Source organism: Lampris incognitus, chromosome 13 (genome assembly GCF_029633865.1).
Source record: "Lampris incognitus isolate fLamInc1 chromosome 13, fLamInc1.hap2, whole genome shotgun sequence".
Classification (NCBI taxonomy): Eukaryota; Metazoa; Chordata; class Actinopteri; order Lampriformes; family Lampridae; genus Lampris; species Lampris incognitus.
The window spans coordinates 23459667-23480797 of NC_079223.1; the positions used below are offsets into that span (position 1 = coordinate 23459667).

General features: G+C 42.3%; 2 protein-coding genes and 1 non-coding gene across 5 annotated transcripts in view; all 3 read left to right on the top strand.

Moving 5' to 3' along the window:
* Positions 1-4729: 4729 nt before the first annotated feature.
* On the top strand, positions 4730-4801 carry trnam-cau (transfer RNA methionine (anticodon CAU)). The gene has a single exon. It is a non-coding gene; the product is annotated as a tRNA-Met (tRNA).
* A 1009-nt stretch (positions 4802-5810) lies between these two features.
* LOC130122940 (tubulin beta-4B chain-like) lies at positions 5811-12643 on the top strand. Its single transcript, XM_056292021.1, has 7 exons — positions 5811-5920; positions 6141-6249; positions 9251-9361; positions 10283-10527; positions 10725-11047; positions 11407-11751; positions 12015-12643. Exons 1-7 carry the CDS (start codon positions 5864-5866, stop codon positions 12160-12162), a joined length of 1338 nt encoding a protein of 445 aa, XP_056147996.1. The 5' UTR covers positions 5811-5863; the 3' UTR covers positions 12163-12643.
* Positions 12644-14300: 1657 nt separating this feature from the next.
* Positions 14301-21131, top strand: part of wipf1b (WAS/WASL interacting protein family, member 1b) — a 58429-nt gene continuing 51598 nt past the window's right edge. For 2 of the 3 annotated variants that reach the window (XM_056291878.1, XM_056291881.1), the window contains exon 1: positions 14301-14413. The gene's annotated coding sequence lies outside the window, so the exon portion shown is untranslated. The remainder of the gene's footprint in view (positions 14414-21131) is intronic. The other variant, XM_056291880.1, reaches the window with a different exon arrangement.

The following is a 21131-nucleotide window of genomic DNA, read 5'->3' on the forward strand; positions in this document are numbered from 1 at the left end:
TGCCTATAAGGGCTGATGATCATACTCAAATGACTAACTTAGAGGCCTGCTTGGCTACTGTGAAAAACTGGATGTCACTTAACTTTCTGCTTTTAAATTCGGGTAAAACCGAGATGCTGGTCATTGGCCCTGCTAGACACAGACACCAATTTGATCAAGTAACGATAACAATGGACGACTCTGTGGTTTCACAAAGTGTGGCAGCCAAAAATCTTAGTGTTACATTTGATCCCAGCCTTTCCTTTGATAAGCACATTGAAATCACCAATACTGCCTTTTTTCGCTTACGTAACATAGCGAAAATTCAGTCTTTTCTCTTCGTGGCTGACGCAGAGACTCTAACACATGCATTTGTTTCATCCAGACTTGATTACTGTAATGTTCTGTTTTTAGGTCTGCCGCATTCTAGTACTAAAAGTCTTCAGATGGTTCAGAATGCTGCTGCTAGAATCCTAACTAAATCTAGGAAATTTGACCATATTACACCAATTCTTGCCTCCCTTCATTGGCTTCCTATCCATGTTAGATCAGAATACAAGGTGCTTCTGCTGGCTTTAAAAATCCTAAATGGGCTTGCCCCTCCTTACCTGTCTGATCTCCTTAAACTGTACATTCCATCTCTAGCTTTTCGCTCTCAAAATACAGGGCTCCTGTGTGTGCCCAGAGTTAAAAAGAAGTCAGCTGGTGGCAGGCCCAGGAATAACCTGCCTGCTGCCATCAGACAATCAGAGTCTGTTGAGTCCTTTAAATCCAAACTTAAAAACTCATCTTTTTGTCTTAGCTTACAATTAGTTGCCCTTAAGTTGAGTGCTTCACAACCTGTACTGCATGGTGGGTTGGTTTTCGTCTTAATTAATTTACCAACCACTGTTCTGCCGATGAGATTATAGAGTATAAATTATGACTAATTGATGACTTAATTGATTAGGATTAATGACTATTGCAAACTGTTCTCTTCTCTCACATGTATTTTCTCTCTCTCTGAATGATGTCTTCTCCTTTCTCTTTTTCGGTGTGTGAATGGTGTCATGCGAGTCTCCCTTGTGTGCACGTGCAGTCGGTTCTCCTCCCAGGTCTCCGTGGTGATGATGGTCACCACTTGGACGCTGCTGGCCATTCCCCTCATCACATTTTCTTTTTATAAATCCATATAATTTTCGTTTTTTTAACATGATGATGCTGGTCGCGTGGCTTGGGTCCTGGAATGTTCCAATGTCGTCTGGACACTGCTTGGCATCCTGCGCATCATATTCTTCATAATTTTTATAAGTCCATTATAATTGTGTTATCCTCTTTCAATCTTGTATTGTGTGAATTGCATAAACACAACATCCATTGCATGTTGTCCATCTTGGGAGAGAGATCCCTCCTCTGTTGCTCTCCCTGAGGTTTCTTCCTATTTTTTCTCCCTGTTAAATGTTTTTTGTTTTTGTTTTTTAGGGAGTTGTTCCTTATCTGATGAGAGGGTCTAAGGACAGGATGCTGCGTTGCTGTTAAGCCCACTGAGGCAAATTTGTAATTTGTGATATTGGGCTATAAAAATAAAATTGATTTGTGTTTTCATCTGTCCACATTAGTGAAGCTCTGTGAGGTGATAAAGGCAGGCTTGCACCTGTAGGCATGGGTCTCCTCATCAGAACTTAATGTGGACTTATACACGTGTTGTTCTGTTGGGGGTACACCTGATAGCATAGAGCATAAGCGGGAGAGCTTCTGACCAAATCCAGTTGTATGAATTGTTTTTGGTATCTTTTCTTTGATTTTATCTTTCATTCTCTCAACTTGGCACATTGCTTTAGTGACTTAAGAGGTGAATCGAGTTCCCGTCACTGTTGATGCCTTGTGGTATGCCAGACCTTGGAATTGCTTCTTTCATAAAGAATTTCACCACTGTATTTGCATCTTCTTTTCTGGTGGGGAATGCTTCAACCCACTTTGAGAACATATCTACAATTACCAAAAGGTATTTCAGTCCCTTACATGGAGGCATATCCATCCATCCATCCATTATCCAAACCGCTTATCCTGCTCTCAGGGTCACAGGGAAGCTGGAGCCTATCCCAGCAGTCATTGGGCAGCAGGTGGGGAGACACCCTGGACAGGCCGCCAGTTCATCACAGGGCAAAAATATTTTTAAAAAAATGTATAATTGAGACACCCCTAACTGGCTTACGAGTAGATCAGGAGGCTAAAGACAGGCTTATATGGGAAGATAATCAGTTCCAAGCAGCTTCAAATCTGAACCACCTCCTCAATTCTCAAGAGGGGCAAATCGGGCCAATTATCCTCTAGTGTGTTCCTAGTCTTGGAGTGCAAGATTAGTTGTGCTACCTATACTTTTCACTCTTTTTCAGCAGGTTTTACGTGTTGCCACACTTTTATGAAGTTTCTTATGAAACTTTTGTAATAATAATAATAACAACAACAACAATAATAATAATGGATTAGCACTTTATCTAGACACCTAAAGTGCTTCACAGTGAAGGAGGTGTGGATCACGTGATGCACAGCAGCCATTTTGCACCAGAACGCTCACCACACATCAGCTTGAGGTGGAGAGGGAAGAATCATTGAGCTAATTACATGGGGGGATGATGAGGTGGCCAGATGGAGAGAGCCAGCTTGGGAATTTTGCCAGGACACAGGGGGGACCCCCTACTCTTGTGATAAGTGCCATGGGATCTTTAATGACCACAGTGAGTCAGGACCTTGGTTTTAATGTCTCATCCGAAGGTTAGACAAAATGTACAAAATCTAGTTGCATAATTATAAAAGGACCTGATGGTGGTAGATGTTCGTGCTTTGCAATGGCCTTACCTTTGTTTTACAGGCAGATAATGCACCTTCCTGCTACTGCTGTTACTGTTATACCAGGAGCAAACCACTGAGTTCTGATAATGTGACTCATCCCCACTTTCTTGACATGTGAGAGGCCCATGGGATACTTGGGCCAGAACATGGAGGAGAGATTTAGGACACATGAGCCTACCATCAGAGTGGAGCCACAAGTCTGAATAAAATTGCCCACCCCTGTACATCAAAGTCAGAGACCACTGTATAACCAGATTTATATACTTTGTCATTGGGTCTAATAAATGAGCCATCAATGTATAGATAATGCCAAGTATGAATTCAATAAAGGCATCTGTTTTAAATCTGGTCTTGGTTAAGTACAAGTCTCTATAATCTGTTCACAGTCGTGTTCACATCAGGAATCAGGAATCAGGAACACTTTATTTGTCATTTCACTTCATGCGCTTGCATACATGAAATGAAAGGAAATGTTGTTTCACCCAGCCCACAGCAGTACAACACAAAGACAAAAACACATCCAAAAACTACAAGAACATGCTAACACATATACCAAAACTAAATGAATTTTAAAAAAAATCATTGGATGGTTCTCAGATAGGCAGCAGCAAGGCTGGGTTAAGTGAAGGGGCCCATCATGTGCTACTACAATGGGAGCTGACTTTTCTATCATTTCAGAAATGGCTGCAATAGATCTGAGACAGGTAGACATACCCCTTACAACAGGTGACAACTGAACAGAGTAATCAGCTACAGGTCTATAGTGAGAGCCATGTTTTTGTACCAAAGTCCCATTAGCAAAACCTTCAGTTTCATGTACATACAGATGGAAACAGGTAAATTATAGTCTGGTAGGCCATGAGCAGGAGCAGTGGAGAAAACAAGTTCCAGTTTGTCAGAAGCAGTGTCCATTTCAGGGGACCATTGGATATTGTTGGGGGCATCAGAGTGGAGGCTCTTAGAACACTGTCTATTGCTCTACAGTCATGAATCCAATGTCTGCAGCAGTTAGCCATTCCCAGAAAGGAGAGCATTTGTTGCTTAGTGGCAGGTTTTGGGGCAGAGCAGAGGGCTGTCACTCTGTTTGAAGAGTCTTTGTCCCTTAGGGAATATACCATGATACAGATAAGTTACGGTAGGAAGGTAAAAGTGCAGTTTTGGGAGGGACGCTCGGTGACCAGCATTAGCAAGGCGAGTGAGGAGGTTAACAGTCTTTTCTGCATGATTCCTTAGATGGAGACGCAACTGACAAGTCATCAGCATACTGTAACAGAGTAGTGTCCCTTTCTAGTACAACGGTCTCCAGAGCTTTTTTAATAACAGCAGCATAAACTGCAGGGCTCTCAGTATCACGTTGAGGCATCCTGGTCCAGGTATATTGCTTGCCATCATGAGTGAAAGCATAAAGGTACTTACTATCTGGATGCAGTGCAATGGAAAAGAATGCTGAGCACAGACCAACAATTGTGTAATATGTTGAATCAGAAGGGAGAGAAGCCAGAACTGAATTGGTGTCTGCCACCAGAGGTGTCATAGGGATGCCAATGTCATTCACTGCTCTCAACTCTTGGATGCAGCACGATGACAAAAAAGCAAAACTTAATTTTGATGGCTATGGCCAATTTACTGACACAATAGCGAGGTTGTGAAGCACGAATTAAATATTTAGCGTGAGTTACTACATTTTGCAGACATGCAGAAGAGTTATGATTTCCCATAAAACAGCTGTGACAGTTGCACTTACAGTTTAGAGAATGTTGAGACTGTTTTAAAAAAAAATGAGCCAACGCGATTGAGAAGAACTGTAATATTGTGGTGGTGGAAATGATTCCCAATTGCACGTTAAATGTCATGCGAAATAAGTACATGATTTCCTTTTTTCCCTTTATGTACCTATGATGAAGAGCGGATGCTGCGCAGCAGAGTGGCGCAGCGGAAGCGTGCTGGGCCCATAACCCAGAGGTCGATGGATCGAAACCATCCTCTGCTAGCTTGCCTTTTTTCACAAGCAGCGAAAAACCTTCAGCAGTTTTGAAGTGAACAATTTAAATTAACCTATCGAATTGTTAACCTAACATAAAAAAGAAAGAAAAAGAAATTAGGTTAGAAGACGACCGTATGGCGTTATTGCATAATTTTCCTGTAAACCGGGAAGATATACATTTCAGGTTCTCAAGCGCTCCCGTGCTCGAGAGCGGTAAAAACAACCCGATTTCACGGGGACTTCCCCCGGATTTGTAGCCTAGTTAGATAGGAAGATTGGTCAGCGTTTTAGAGCCACCGATTCAATTGTAAACCACTACGGTGTAATTTCTGCGTGAAACAAAGGGCTGCAGTTAGGTTAAAACAATTGGGTTGATTCATGACCGGAACTATTTATTTTCTTGCTGAATGAACTCCATTGTGTCCAGCGTGCGGGGGAAATTTGGACACTGTCCGCAGAGGGATCGAAGAATTGTAACCAGGCTATGCCCAAACCATTCAAGGTGGGCTATAAGATTAAAATAAACATAAAATAATCATGCTTTTAACAGGTGGTACTTTACTTTCTCAACTATCTCATCTTTGCCCGTTTTACATCATTGAACATTTCTGGGCTTCAAATGAGAACCTGATCAACCCTGACATGGTGTGTCCGCGTTGTATTAGACCCGCTTGTGCCAGTTTGTATTAGTTGAGTCGTTAAAGATCGGCTTACACACACACACACACATACACACACACACACACACACACACACACACACACACACACACACACACACACACACACAGCGTTTCATTTTTTTTCCGCGTAGTGTTATTTCTATCGCCAATGGCAACGGGGGCGTTCCCACCTCAAACACTGACCAATAAAAACCACTTTGGACGTATATTGGCCAATCACAATAAAGGTCTTGTTTGATTGACATGTTATTTGACCAATGAATTTAACAGTCCGTTAACGTTTGGTAACGTTTTATCGCTGCAGGTTAGTTCGTTGATTAATCGGAGCGCGAACCTTGTCAGCAAGTATTGTCTCCGTCGTTGAGAAGTTGTCAATTTCGACCAAGATGAGGGAAATTGTGCATTTGCAGGCAGGCCAGTGCGGCAATCAAATTGGAGCTAAGGTTGAGACGACTTTGTACTTTAAAAGTTATTTAAAATTTGTCATCTGTATATGGATTGGTTTGGGCGGGTAACTAGCGTTAAGTTAACTAATCTAGCTAACATGAGAAGAAAGCTAACGCTCCGGTGCACATAGCCAACTTTTCGCCGTAAGGGAAGCCATGCTTGTTAGTCTGCTAATTTAATATCTGTCCTTCATTTGTGTCCCCATCTTTTTGTTAGTTTTGGGAGGTGATAAGCGACGAACATGGCATCGACCCCAGTGGAACATACCGCGGGGACAGCGACTTGCAGCTGGAAAGAATTAACGTTTATTACAACGAAGCGACAGGTAAGGTGCCAAAATTAGCCTAGCAAACTCGTGGGAAGCTACATTTACTTGGCAGGAGAACAGAACATATAGCTTCTGTAACCAGTGACCAGGAGGCAACCAGGAGGCACACGTCCTCCGGGAAGCCACTAGAAAATCTCTCACTACGTTTTCCACTGGCAGCTACGCTAATATGTTGTCCCGTTACCAAGATACGATAGATTAGCTCACCTCGACAATCGAGTACGTTCACTTAAGTAATCGTTATGTAATGGTAATTATTTTAAATTTAGAATTCTCTTAACTTGATTTAGATCTTCCGTCAACTAATTCAGTGGCATTGTCTGTTTGTAATTGTATTTGGTTACCGAAATTTAAAAGAAAGCATTTCATAAATGCCCCAACAACTACACAACAGCAAGTTTCAGCCTAGGAACCTTTTTAAGATCGCCCTTAAACAACATCAGAACGAGTATATTGCACTGTTTGCCTAATACGATGTGAGCATATCTAAAGTTACGTTTTACACATTTTATTGTTTCGGTTGTCGTCAGATGAAATCAATATCCAATGATTTTAATTTCCAACTACGAAATTCCAATAGGTTTGTGACTAAATGGTGTCGAGTTTATGCCAGTTGTCTGTTCTCAGTGTCCATAAAGCCCGAACAGCGCCGTATGCCAAGTGTAGAGGTTGTCTAATCTGAAACGTAATGTTAAATTACTATTAATACTAAATTTAAAATAAAGTTATGTCACATTTTATTTACATTGCCCTAAGTCATAACCAATTCCCAGGGTGCTATTACAATCATACGTCCTGTGCCACCGCATATCTTTAAAGACCCCATGAAACGAAAAATGTTTTTCATTGTGTTATACCTTTTTTTGCACCTAATATGCATCTTGATATCAAATCATGCCAAATATTTGACAAAAAAATAATCGGCCTGAAATTCTATGGAGAAAAATCCATTCTTTATTTTCCTTGAAAACGCTTTCTTGCCTGTGAAAGACTCACGTCTGCACTCGGGGGGCGTACCCCAAAAAAGCTCGTCCAATAAAATGTGACAGTGGTCATTTAGCTGCCCAACCCCCACACCACTTTGTAAATCCTGTAACGTAAATTCGCGGTCACGGCTTTCCCTCTCACCGATCGCCGTGGGACGTGTGTTTTCGGTTGCACCTTGAGCAAAACGCTACTTCCCTTCCCCAAAACCCAGTGGCTGCGCCAGAAATGGCTCGAGTTTACGCATTTCCAGGAATCTGGGGTGTTTGACAGCTCGCGCTTGTGTGACCCGTAATTTCACCCCTGATTCCTTCCCAAATTTTTCGATTTTCAAAAAGCACGCGCGCTCGCTTTCGGGTGTCAGTCAAATTGGGCGCCTCCCCTCGCAAGGTTCCCGCCTAACCGTCTTTTTTCATCCGGAACACTTCGCATTAGGAAACGCGCGATTCCATTTCCGTTCATGCAATTTCCGTTTCAGGTGTGGGGGGGGGGACTTAACAGAAAAAAAGTTTAAAAAGAGCCCAATGGAGATTATACGCGCAAAATGAATTTAAACGTTAAGGCAAGTAAACATTTGTTTAAAATACCGGGCTAAGCAATACGATTTTCTCCAAAATCTCATCACCCAAGAGGGCCCCACATTTCACGTACAGTTAATCGAGTAGTTAACCAAACATTATCGCTGGTACTTTGCTTTGGGGAGGGGGGGGCATTTACTTTGTCAACCATTTTTTCATTTAAGTTATCATTTCGTTAATGGGTTATTCTCGATCACGTGACTTTTTCATTGACAACGAACAGCTTCGCCATGTGGGAAGACAGTTGTGATTCATTCAAAGTTGTGGCCGAACGGCGCAAAGGATCAGATTCGATTCTCGGCTTTTAGGCCAATCTCGTGCAATTCCGCGATGGTTTCGATCAAGAATTATGAACAAGCTTCGGATGGAAAAACCTAGGAGAGATATATGGAAAAAATCGCACTAATCGATATATTAGGCCGATATGTTAACAAATTTACAAAACAAAAGCAGTTTATCTCCCTCTTGTACTAATTCAAACCATGTAATTTTAAGATTTAGCTTATAACTGCTGATGGTGATTGACACACGATTGAAAAATGTCTAATAAAATTGAAATGTTGAATGTATTTTTAAATGCGTTTGTTTCTTAAAAAAACAACAGTTTTATACAATGAATAACATATAATTGGAAAGTTGTATCAGTCTGAAGGAACTACTGAGTCACACATTTGTCAATGCACAAGAAACCAAGGCAGTTTTATCCACTGTTGTCATACCAGCACTATCCTTATTACTGAGGTAGTCTGTTGGTAAAATTCCTTGTAAAATTGTAAATTTTCTCCGTACTAGGCCAATGACACACTCCACATGGATGCGGACAGATGCATTTTTTATTGTTGCCTCAATTTCTAAAGGAACAAGTTACCTTTTCCCTTTTGTAAAAGCAGGTATCTTAACTTCTGCATGATAATTTTTCATCTGTAAGATCTTCCTTATCGTCGATATCCATTTTCTTCTTTCCTCTACAGCCTTCGAGTTTCTTATCCTTGATGGCTGATTATCTTTGGAAAACAAAAGTAGGACTTGTTACGCTCTCTGTCAGCTCAGTTGGAAAAACCAAAAACAGCGCAGAAATTAACCATTGTAAAATATCGAGCCACGACAGCTGAATCAAAACTTGAAACAAGTTCTGTCCACTCTGACTGTTTAGAAAACATTTGGCATCGTGCAGTGACAGAAATACAGTATCCTTTGGATTGGCGCCGTTGTCCTCCAACATGGTGGATGTGTTGCCGTCACGTAATGTGTGACATAATATGAGAATAACCCTTATTGATATTTATTTTAGTTTTTTCCAGTTGGAACGAAAGGCGATGGGAATGCCAAATCTCGATCTTAAATATATTTAAAATGAGATAACTTAAGCTATGATTAATTTCAAAGTTATGATTAATTCTTTTTGATAATTCATACTATTGTGTATGCATCACCAGGTGGCAAGTATGTTCCACGTGCTGTGTTGGTCGATTTGGAGCCGGGCACCATGGACTCTGTGAGATCTGGTCCCTTTGGTCAGGTCTTCAGACCAGACAACTTTGTCTTTGGTAGGTATTTTAATATGGTCAGTGACTTGTACCAGGTTGTGGTACAGACTCGAACTGCATTTATTACGTTTTCAAAAGCAATTTTATAACTTACACTGCATTAAATAAATCTGGTTTCAGATTTAACTGAATTTCAATGAAAGTTGAATCAGTTCATCTGGACACGTTTATTGACAGAAATGTTTCATCATTCATCTAAGTGACCCCTTCAGTCACCAGGTATCCCCACCCTTATAAACAATACAGTTGCATAATGACTGAAACTAATAGCTGTGATCATTAACAACCAACCCTGAACCAAGGGGGGGGGGGCTAAAAGTACATCTGTCGCCATCTTACAATGCTGTGATTGCAAACATTCCCAAATCCTCTGTAAATAGTACACATGACCATTGGAACTAGTTAATGGTCACACCTATTTGTAATATGAAACTGAACATTAGTTTCGGTCATTATGCAACTGTATTATTTTTAAGGGTGGGGATACCTGTAGTTAGTTTAGACTGAAGAAGTCACTTAAATTAGTGATGAAACGTTTCTGTCAAGCATTGTGTCCAGATGAACTAATTCAACTTTATTGATTTTCTTACCAGGATTATTGAGCATGCATAAAGACATTTAACTGAATTGTAACCAAGTTAGTGTTCATTTGAAGAAACCATGCTAATTGATGGTAAGCAATAGGACTATTATTTTAGGGGAGTAATAAATTTAGTAGCGTTTACATTAACAGTTTAACCTATTAATTGTACAGAAGCATTAGTGGTTCATAATTATGTCTAACAGACTCCAGGATGATATAAATGTTTGCAGTAAGACCACCCTGAACTTATAATCCAACAAAGTAAGAAGTTTGTGAGGTTTTTTGACACACTAGCAGTTTACTGGTGTGTGTGTGCTCCATTATGTTCCTGTTCACAGGTCAAAGTGGAGCTGGTAACAACTGGGCTAAGGGCCACTACACTGAGGGAGCAGAGCTGGTGGACTCTGTCCTGGATGTGGTGAGGAAGGAGGCAGAGAGCTGTGACTGCCTCCAGGGCTTCCAGCTCACACACTCACTGGGCGGTGGCACCGGCTCTGGCATGGGCACCTTACTTATCAGCAAGATCCGTGAAGAGTACCCAGATAGGATTATGAACACTTTCAGTGTGGTACCATCACCCAAGGTAAGGGGGAAAAAAATTCACATAAGCCATAAGTCCATTTGTCTAATTTCTGTTTTGGACTAACAGACTGCAGAGAATACAGTCCACCAGCTATGCTTCTTTGTTAGGAATTCAAAAGCTCTTAATACTTTAGTGATACCTTGCTTGTATTTGAGCTCATGTTCTGATCTCCTTTTCTTTCATGTGTCCTCTACCAGGTGTCAGACACAGTGGTGGAGCCCTACAATGCCACCTTATCTGTCCACCAGCTGGTGGAGAACACAGATGAGACCTATTGCATCGACAACGAGGCCCTGTATGACATCTGCTTCCGTACACTCAAACTGACCACGCCCACCTATGGTGACCTCAACCACCTGGTTTCTGCCACCATGAGTGGGGTCACCACTTGCCTGCGCTTCCCTGGTCAGCTCAATGCTGACCTGAGGAAACTGGCTGTCAATATGGTGCCCTTTCCCCGTCTGCACTTTTTTATGCCAGGCTTTGCACCCCTGACAAGCCGGGGCAGCCAGCAGTACAGGTAGGGAAGCTGTTTGGAAATGCTTTTTGACGTGAAATATGTTTTGTGGACTCGCACATTCAGTGGGGGCCGAGGTCTAAAAACCAGATCCAGAAAGTAAAAGTTCAAACCGTGTATTTGCTCCACCTATGTACACCAGCAGATTCTAGTCAACACCACTCCTCCAACTAGGTAGGGGAAAGTAGTTGATGAAATCAGCTGGTTTAGTAACATAGGTGGAGCAAATACATGGCTTGGACTTGTACTTTCTGGACCTGTTTTTTACACCTCTGAATGGGGGTCTCACCAGATTGTTGTGAATGTGTTTGAATACAGAAAAATTCCAATAATCAAATGGGCTCTCATCTGTCTGCTTCCAGGGCACTGACTGTTCCAGAGCTCACTCAGCAAATGTTTGATGCCAAGAACATGATGGCGGCCTGTGACCCACGCCATGGGCGCTACCTCACCGTGGCTGCCATCTTCCGTGGCCGTATGTCCATGAAGGAGGTGGACGAGCAGATGCTCAACGTACAGAACAAAAACAGCAGTTACTTTGTGGAATGGATTCCAAACAACGTCAAGACAGCCGTCTGTGACATCCCACCCCGAGGTCTCAAGATGGCTGCGACCTTCATTGGCAACAGCACGGCCATTCAGGAGCTGTTCAAGCGCATCTCTGAACAGTTCACTGCCATGTTCCGCCGCAAAGCCTTCCTCCACTGGTATGTAGAAAAGGAAGTTGATTGTGTTAGCAGGAACTGCTTCCTGTGCTGAGGCTGCAGTTTTCCCTTGCATCAGCCAGGGGTGCTGCTCACTGATGGTATTCTAAGACTCAAATGCTACCTGCATGTTAATTTCATTTTGTTGAGTACATTTAAATCAAATGCAATGTTAATGCACAATATTTTTTTTCCTTTTTGCCATAATTTTATAACGTTGTGCTCTGTTAAGAGCATGTAACTGACCTTCTTTTACTCCGTTCCAGGTACACTGGTGAGGGTATGGATGAAATGGAATTCACAGAGGCAGAGAGCAACATGAACGACTTGGTGTCAGAGTACCAGCAGTACCAAGACGCCACTGCAGAGGATGAGGGCGAATTTGAAGAGGAGGGAGAGGAGGACATAGCTTAGAAAATATTCCCTATGTTTTTCCTGTGTTTGCTCAGGCCTCCAAAGGTTTTCTCTGGCCTTAGATTTAGCTGTCCAGTGTTATCTTTATCAAAGAAGGTTGAATCATTTCATCTGGATACATTTATTAACAGATATGTTTCATCACTCAACTAAGTGCCATCTTCAGTCTAAACTGGGGATACCTGCAGTCAGTTTAGACTGAAGATGTCACTTAGATGAGTGATGAAACATATCTGTCAGTAAACGTTGTATCCAGATGAACTGATTCAGCCTTCTTGGTTTTCTTACCTGGATTATTTAGCATGCATCGAGACAATTTTATCTTTACTTGGTCTTTCCCACCCCTCCTCTTTTTAATTATTCAGATTCCTAAGCTGCAACTTTTGAAATCCCATGGTTCATCTGATTTTCTCTAAACAGGCCTGTTCTGAAACATTATACTTTTGACACTTTATTAAATGAGATTTCCAAATACTTGTTGGTTTACTGTTAAACCTCGCATCTCTGAAGTTTATTTGTGGGCTCAAGTCAAAGAAAGTTGAATCAGTTCATTTGGACACAACGTTTATTGGGAGAGAGAGAAACATTTAATCATCTAAGTGATCTCTAAAGTCTCAACTGACTGTGGCACTGTGGGCTCTGTTCTCCCTTGTGGTGAAAATGGTCCGTGACATTTGGACATGCTCAAAACAGTTGCAATGTGATTTAAAAAAAAAGTTTTGATTGGTGAAACAGTCTCGAGATACACAATGTTTAGCATATACAGACTTCTTGACAGTTTTTGCACACAAACATGTAATCTCGGCCAGCTATCTCTGCTTTCCTTGGTGCTTGCGATGCATAATGCATATGAAAAATGGGATGTCGACTTTGACTCAAGACATCCATTTGAAAAATCAAGCCATTTTCTAATATCCTTGTGGTTGCAGTACAAACTGGCTGATGGTTAAACTTAAGAACTCGGAGTTCCAAAGCAAGGGATAAATTTAATAGCAGCTGTGTTGGTAGGGCGACAATCCACTGAGAACTGACTTCTGACCTTTCCAATACTGCGGTAGAAATGATGAGACTGGCTATGAGTTTAAAGCACCTCCGCTACGATGTGCCATCTGGCAAAACCTGACGTTATGAGTTGAACACATCCACCCACTTCCCACTCCCTCCTCCACCGCCTCTAGACAGACAGACAGCCTTGACACTGATTCAGCCGAGCACCTTATCATTTGTACTGCGCCTGTTTTATGAAGAACTACAACATCGCGAAGCTTCATATCACGCAACACAAAAGTAAAGGGCTGAAACGTTTTGTTGACTTCGAATCACACAGCATAGACACTATGAACCCTATTTCTTTCCATATTCGGGGTTGCTTTGACTGTTACTTTGTTCCCCTTTTTTAAAGCGACTAAATCTTTAAATGATTTTTGCCTAGAAACAAAGCTGTCGCTCCCCAGACAAGACCAAACACGTTTTTTTTTCTCTCTCTCTTATTCTTCCACATCTGGAAACATTGCATCACTACTAAAGCCCCGGATTAAGAGGACCGTACGGGCGCAGCTGCATTCGCAGGGATCAGAGTCCTACACGAGACAGGGTTTGACCACGGAGGGTATCCGTGGCGTTCATGCTAGGCTACGCAGTGTTAGCCACTCCCCTGCTAAATTGGCAGGATGCATATTTAGCGCACATGACTTCAGATGCGCATTAAAATCAACATTTCATATATATATATATATATATATATATATATATATATATATATATATATATATATATATATATATATATATATATATATATGTATAAATTCTAAACATTTGCTCTGGCAAATATTTAAAAATTTTCGGTATATTCACTTTCCTTATGTTTTTTTTGGGGTTTAACATATTTGTACACGCATTGCTAAAAAGAAATAGTGCAGATAATTAGCTACCTTAAACTTATCAATACGTAGACTACTGGCTTCGATAAATTAAAAAAAAAAAACCAATTAGTTTTGGGGGTTTTTTTGTTTCTCGAATTTAGGAATAAACTTGTACGCATAGACGATGTTGAAGTTGGTAGCTTGGTTAAACTCTCCTTCCGTAGGGCTCTAGTCCATTGAAGCTTGTCTGCCTGCCAGCGCTGCAGACCAGCCACAGACCGGAGAAGTGGCATCGCGGCGAGCTGCTTAGCAGAAAGCACCTAAAATCGATAATTGACTATCGACTGGGAGATTAATGATCCTCTTTCGTGCCCGACAGTCGCGCAGGTAAGTAAAACGAGAAATTCCCAAGCATGACAATTTTCATCGGGTTTTTTTTTAAACTGCTAAGCGGAAATCATGAGACGCGAGACTTGGTTTGCAGTGCAGAAATAGTTGACATGTAGGTGTTTAGAAAGGCTTCGGTCGGGATATCAGACGTAAAGAGAGGGAAGAAGTAGACATCGTGCCTCATAACGGAAATGTGGGATGTTGAAAACCGCGTCAAATTCGGGTTAAACTCTGGCATGGGATTTTGGCAACAGGCCAAAGTGTCTTACTCCACGCAGTGATGATGGACAATCATGGGAATTATTTCAGTCGGTTTTTTAAGTTTGATGAGGAGATAATGTCGAAATGAACTGCACGTCACACACCGGAGTCTGGATGTGGTGCACGTTTGTCCACTGTGCAAGAGTTTTTGCGAGCTGCTGCAGAGAGAGAAACAGGGGGTAATGTTGGAGAAGTAAACAATAACAGTTCGAGCTTTTGGTTCTTATGAACGAACACACACACACACACACACACACACACACTTCCAAAACGTGTAGCTTGTCACCCACCTGATTTGTAACTGCGTTTTGTTTATTGTGGCCAACATTTATTTCATCAAACAGGATGGATGTGTCTGAAAGTTGAGTAAGGCAAGGAGGTTTATGTGCTCAACTAGTTACACACACACACACACACACACACACACACACACACACGCACTACTTCTGAGGCTGAGCACTCACTCCTGTATGCATTTGGCTGACTCAGGACTCTTCATTAGCATAGGAGAATTAACAGGAAATGCACGTCTTGTTACTCTAATCTGAAAGCCAATAGAAGAAAGAGGCTCTTTTTTCCAGGCCGTGAATGACCGTCTCAGAGGGCCTCGAGTCTCCCATTTACATAGCGTGAGACGGCTTGCTTTTACCCAACCCGAGCAGTTTGTTGGTGGTTCACTCTAATTGTTGAAAAGGGGATCGACTTGTCTTCTTCTGAGCTTTCGTCTACCTTTGACTGTAGTTTGAGTGATCTAGTCTGAGACCCTGGGAGCGTGCATGTCTGTGACTGGGAGAGTGGGTTTGCCTTTAGCTGAGTCAAAGAGATGCAGGTTTGAAGCCCACATCCTGTGCAACCTCCTGGACAATATGTTAGTCTGTGGCAGTTCTGACAAGAGCAGCAGTACTGGATAAGCCAGCGGTTCCCAACCACGGGCTCAAGACCACCCAGTCAGTTAGCAAGTTATTTTAAGTTGCGGTGAAAAATAATTTACTGTATAGGGAACGTCTGTAATATGCAAATTTGTGGTCACCTGTGCAGTTTTAGTCATCAAATTTTTGCACAGACTGCATACTTGACATCTGCACTCTGACCTCGATGCTGAATGAACTCTTTTAAATCTCTTTGCCCACTACGTCCTGTTGTTTGCTGTTGTCCATTTAGTGCCTTGGTGTTTTTTGTATGTTTTGTGCATTTTTGTATATCCTGGGTGCAAACCAATGTCCCTGTAAGGGACAATAAAGATACTACTTTGAACTTAGAAATTCCTTTTTTTTTGGAGAAATATTTGTTTTGCATGCTATAGACTTCTTCCAAGCGTTAATCAAATGTAACTCTTGGAGGAAGTAAAAAAATAAAAAATTTTTGAACCCCCCCTCTCCTTTTTTTCTCCCCAATTGTATTCAGCCAATTACCCTACTCTTCACTGCTTCGCCCCTTCTACCGATCCAGGGAGAGCTGCAGACTACCACATGCCTCCTCCAATACACGTGGAGTCGCCAGCCGCTTCTTTTCACCTTACAGTGAGGCGTTTCGCCAGGGGGACGTAGTGTGTAGGAGGATCACGCTATTCCCCCCAGTTCCCCCTCCCCAGTGAACAGACACCCCGACCAACCAGAGGAGGCGCTAGTGCAGTGACCAGGACACACACCCACATCTGACTTCCCACCCACAGACACAGCCAACTGTGTCTGTAGGGATGCCTGACCAAGCCGGAGGTAACATGGGGATTCGAACCGCTGATCCCCGTGTTGGTAGGCAATGGAATAGACCACCACGCTACCCGGATGCCCGGAAGAAGTTAAATTTGAATCAGTAAAGTAAAATCCATTTTTCTGCAAACTACAAAGTCCTACACATTCACATTTGTGGCAAAGAATTGTGGATAGGCGCCACTTTGGGTTTTGGTGGTTTCGAGTTGCAAAAAGAGCAAGAAGCACTAACATAAGGAGCATCCGATCCAGAGGCCAGTTTTCCTGAAACAATAAAGCTCAAAGGTTCCTCACATCACCCTGACTGATAAACAAAGTCGCTGTATCTGTAAAGGTCCGTAGAAGGTATGATATTTATTGTTTGCTGTCGACTGTGTATCTTGCACGATACCCCTGCACCGAATGTGAGGTCGGCTGGTTCCTGTGTATTCCAGTGTATTTATGTCCCTGCATGAATGTTGTTTACGTTTCTGTATTGGTGCAGGAGAATAACACGGTTCTCATTCAAGCAAGTTCAATTGCTTCTTTTTCCTTGGCTCTCTCTGAGTCTGACCAAGCAGAGAAAAAAAGGGGCCTAACTCATGTGCTTCTGTCCCTGCCTGTATTCTTATTTTGCAGGATGTTTGAGCATTTCCTATTTCTGGTTTTGTTACAGAACTAGTTTACATTCATTCTAGTTCGGAGTTCTTGGCATTCCACCATGACTCAGCGTAGGACGCAACTAAGTGCCTGGTTAGGAAGAAGTGGGCTGTTTGATCCTCGGCGGTGTTCCTCTGCTTTTCCAGTCACCTAACTCCAACAAACCTTCTTCCTCCATGCATTAAGTAAAGGTTGCACAGTATTTTTAGAAATTAGTAGAAAGGATGTGTAAATGAATTGAGACCCTTCTTGGAATTATCCCCTGTTTGTAATGCGAGGACTGCTTTCTGTATGCTTGTGGTTTCCATGCTTGTGTGGATAAAAATGAGATACTCACTGTCTACCCCATCTTTATTTCCTGTGAAAAGCATGTGATCTTTGCAGCTCCGTATCTATATAACATTGAAGCTCATGACCAGGCCTCTTCTGTGCAGTTGATGGGGGTCGGGCCAAGCCATTGAAAGGTCCAGTTGTTTGTCCAAATTTAGATAGAAGGAGATCACTGTAGGCCACACAAAGCCAGGATTTGATCTTTTTAGAGCGGTGAGAGCGCTACACTATCTTTGAACAATTGTCAATACAAAAGTGGCGGAAAAAATTGGCGCCTTTACTCATTCATATTCACATGATAGTTTCCTGTGGAGAGACAGCAAGATGGACCATCACAGAAAATAGCACAGAAGTACACATCGGAGCTTATGATGTATGGCAACATAACAAATCAGACAATCTACCTTTTTGTGAATAGGACTTAACCTCTAAGCAGTTTGTGTAGGCTGTGCAACTTCATTTGTCACACTTCATCTTTTTGATAGTTACGACTTCCTTTGCCGATAATGTAAAATGAAGGCCACCAGTTAATTGCTTTGAACTGTTGCATAGATGATTGCAGGCACGCTGACATTTGTAGCTCAAAAGCCATTCTTTCATGACGTGTTTCACGCTGTGTCTTTATTTAAATGACAATGGAATTGGTCATTTGGTCAGTGTGTGCGCATTTGAATGATAGATTGTGGCATCTATACTTAGCTAGTGGTATATGAGTCATGTGTGACGCAATGTGTGATCACAATGTGAGTGACTGGCCTGCAGGCGAGCAGCTCATGAGGCTGTGGTGTCACCGCACAGCAGGGCACGCAGGGAGAGGGGAGCGAAGTGTGTCGCCCGAACTGAAGCCACTTTGTCTTCTCTGTCCTCTTTTTTTGTCCCTAGCCCCCTCCATGGCCCTTCTCACTTCCACTCTTAATTTTATTCACTTATCTGCTCCCTTCTTCTCCGCCTTTACTTTCCCACTTCTGCCCCCCCCCCCCGGTTTGGGTTTGCTTATATCACATGCATTCTCACTATTGTCTGTGTCCTCCAGGGCTTTGTAAAGCAGTGGGGTTTAAATTGGTGAGATAAAGGGACAGCATTGAGACACTGGGCTCTACTCTGAAGTGAGTTCAATCAGAGACAAGTCCCACGGGGCCAATCAAAGTGTTTGGTTGCTACAGAGGAAGCTATTTGAGAGACCTGAGATGAAACCAAAGGTACCCAGTGAGCTAGCGCAACAACAGATGAACTTCTGGCTGGATTCCTGTTGTCGTAGGCCGACTGTTGTCGCTGAGAGTTGAAACAAAGGAAGCGTGAATGAGAACTGGAACGCTACCTCAGTCCAAATTGAAAGTAACATATAAAGGGACATTCCTGAGGGCGTCTGGGTAACAGCATCTATTCCATTGCCTACCAACACGGGGATCACGGGTTCCCAGTGTTACCTCTGGCTTGGTCAGTCGTCCCTACAGACACAATTGGCCATGTCTGCGGGTAGGAAGCGGGATGTGGGCATGTGTCCTGGCCACTGCACTAGCGTCTCCTCTGGTCGGTCGGGGCGCCTGTTTGGGGTGGAGGGGGAACTGGGGGGAATAGCGTGATCCTCCCACGTGCTACGTCCCCCTGGCGAAACTCCTCATTGTCAGGTGGAAAGAAGTGGCTAGTGACGCCACATGTATCGGAGGAAGCATGTGGTAGTCTGCAGCCCTCCCCGGATCGGCAGAGGGGGTGGAGCAGCGACCGGGATGGCTCAGAGAGTGGGGTGATTGGCCAGGTACAATTGTGGAGAAAAGGGGGGGGGGCGGGGACAATCCTGGAGATGTATGGAAACACAAATGTCTTCTTCGAAACTTTGTCGCTGACATATGAAAGGCAACAGCTAATCCACCACTATCAAAATCATGAATGCTTTTCTAGTTGATCATTACAAAGCTGGCTGCTACCAGGAATTGAGAATTTTTGTTGAGTTTGCGCACACCTGTGCACAAACGCAATAATGTTTCACAGAAGATCAACTTTGTTTGCAGAGAAGAGTAGTAGTGGTGTTTTTGCAAAACAGGTGTTTGCAAGATAAGCAGCAACGAGGAAAGGATCTAGTGGCTGCATATCCAGTTTGTGTGCCAAGTGACAGGCATTTGGAATTTGCAATGTCTAATCTCCTCTGATGGTCTCATTTGTTTATGTTGGTCATATGGAGGCATCAAAATTAAACGGAGACTTGTAGTGACCTACTCCCAGGTTAGATATTCACCATGTGGAAGAGATGGTCCCTTTAAGACAGTGGGTTCAGGGGTTAGCAGGGGGGATTGTGGGTAGACTTGAGGGCATCGTTTTGATGGTTAAAAAGCTGTTGACTTGAAGTTTGTTTGTTTTTTTTTTGTTTTGTTTTTTTGCAAGCATAACAAAACATAAGGGCATACAAACCATGACAGTAAACATCTCTCAACATGCAAGGCACCTTAGGTAAGAAAGAGAACTTGTATAAAATAAAATATATAACAAATGATAGAGAATAAAAAAATTAATAGATAAAACAAATTAAAGATAATACGTCTGCACTTTTTCATAGTTGCTCTAGGCGTCCTCAAATATTTTCAATTCTTCATAAGCTCTGAGGAGAGATTTTTCATGTTTTTTGTTCGTTAGTCTCAAAGCACTGAAATGATTGTCCACAAGGTTCCTTTTGAAAACAGAAAAAAAAAGGGGTTTCATTTTCCTCCATTTGGATGTGTGGATGAAACATTTCGCCAGGAGTATCAGGTTGTTCAAAATCAAGTCCCTCTTAATGTCCTTCATGTTAATACCAAACACAATATTCTCTCTTTTGAGAGGAGCAAGTTGGATTTTAGTTAACAGCCAGTCCTGCAAATCCTCCCAAAATGTCGCAGAGTACATGCAATGGAAAAACAGATGATCAGTAGTTTCAATTTCTGTATCACAGAAGCTGCAGTTATTATGATCAATACCAAATCTCCTTCTTAACAGCTCATTTGATGGATAAATATCATTCATAATTTTGAAATGGGCTTTTGTCTTGGGGCTTACAGGATAAGTGATATAGTTAGTTCTCAATTTCTTAATGTCTGATTTGGAAAACAGTTGGATAATCGAGTTTCTATTTGATCGTATTGGGAATAGTATGTTGTTTAGGTGGTTGCGTATCAATTTGAGGTTTCTTCAGCTAGAAAATCATGACCATGTTGACTTGAAGTTTGTGTTGGGAAATAAACGACCCCACGGCTGTGTAGTCAGAAGGAGAAGTGGTCTCGTCTCCTTTCTTTCATCCTCCACATTGGCGAGTGACCCTGACGTGAGCCATTGAGAACGAAGCTACTGGTGCAGTGGCTAACGCCGTCTCGCTCAAACTGCCTGACTTCTGGGAGATGGCTGTTGCAGCATGGTTCACTCACATTGAAGCCCAGTTCGCGATTAGGAACATCACCACGGATGAGACCAAGTACTACTACATCGTGGCGACACTCGGAACATGTATAGTCCATGGGCCAGACGATATTTCGGTACACTCAATAATTTTTGAAAGGATCCATGTCTGTAGATGATATTTTGGTATAATAACCATTCCTGAGTGGCAGCTGTATCACAGTTATCAGCTCATGAAGTTAACCACCCGCTAAACTAAATTGCATTTTAGACGCTGGTGCATATCCTGGTTTAGCCTCATGGTCAGGACATTTTTCAAGGTTCTATAATATTGTCTTTGGTATCATTTTAAAGGGGACCTTCTTAGCTTTCATTCAAGCCCTGTTGTGGATATTTCTCACAAATATAGAGGT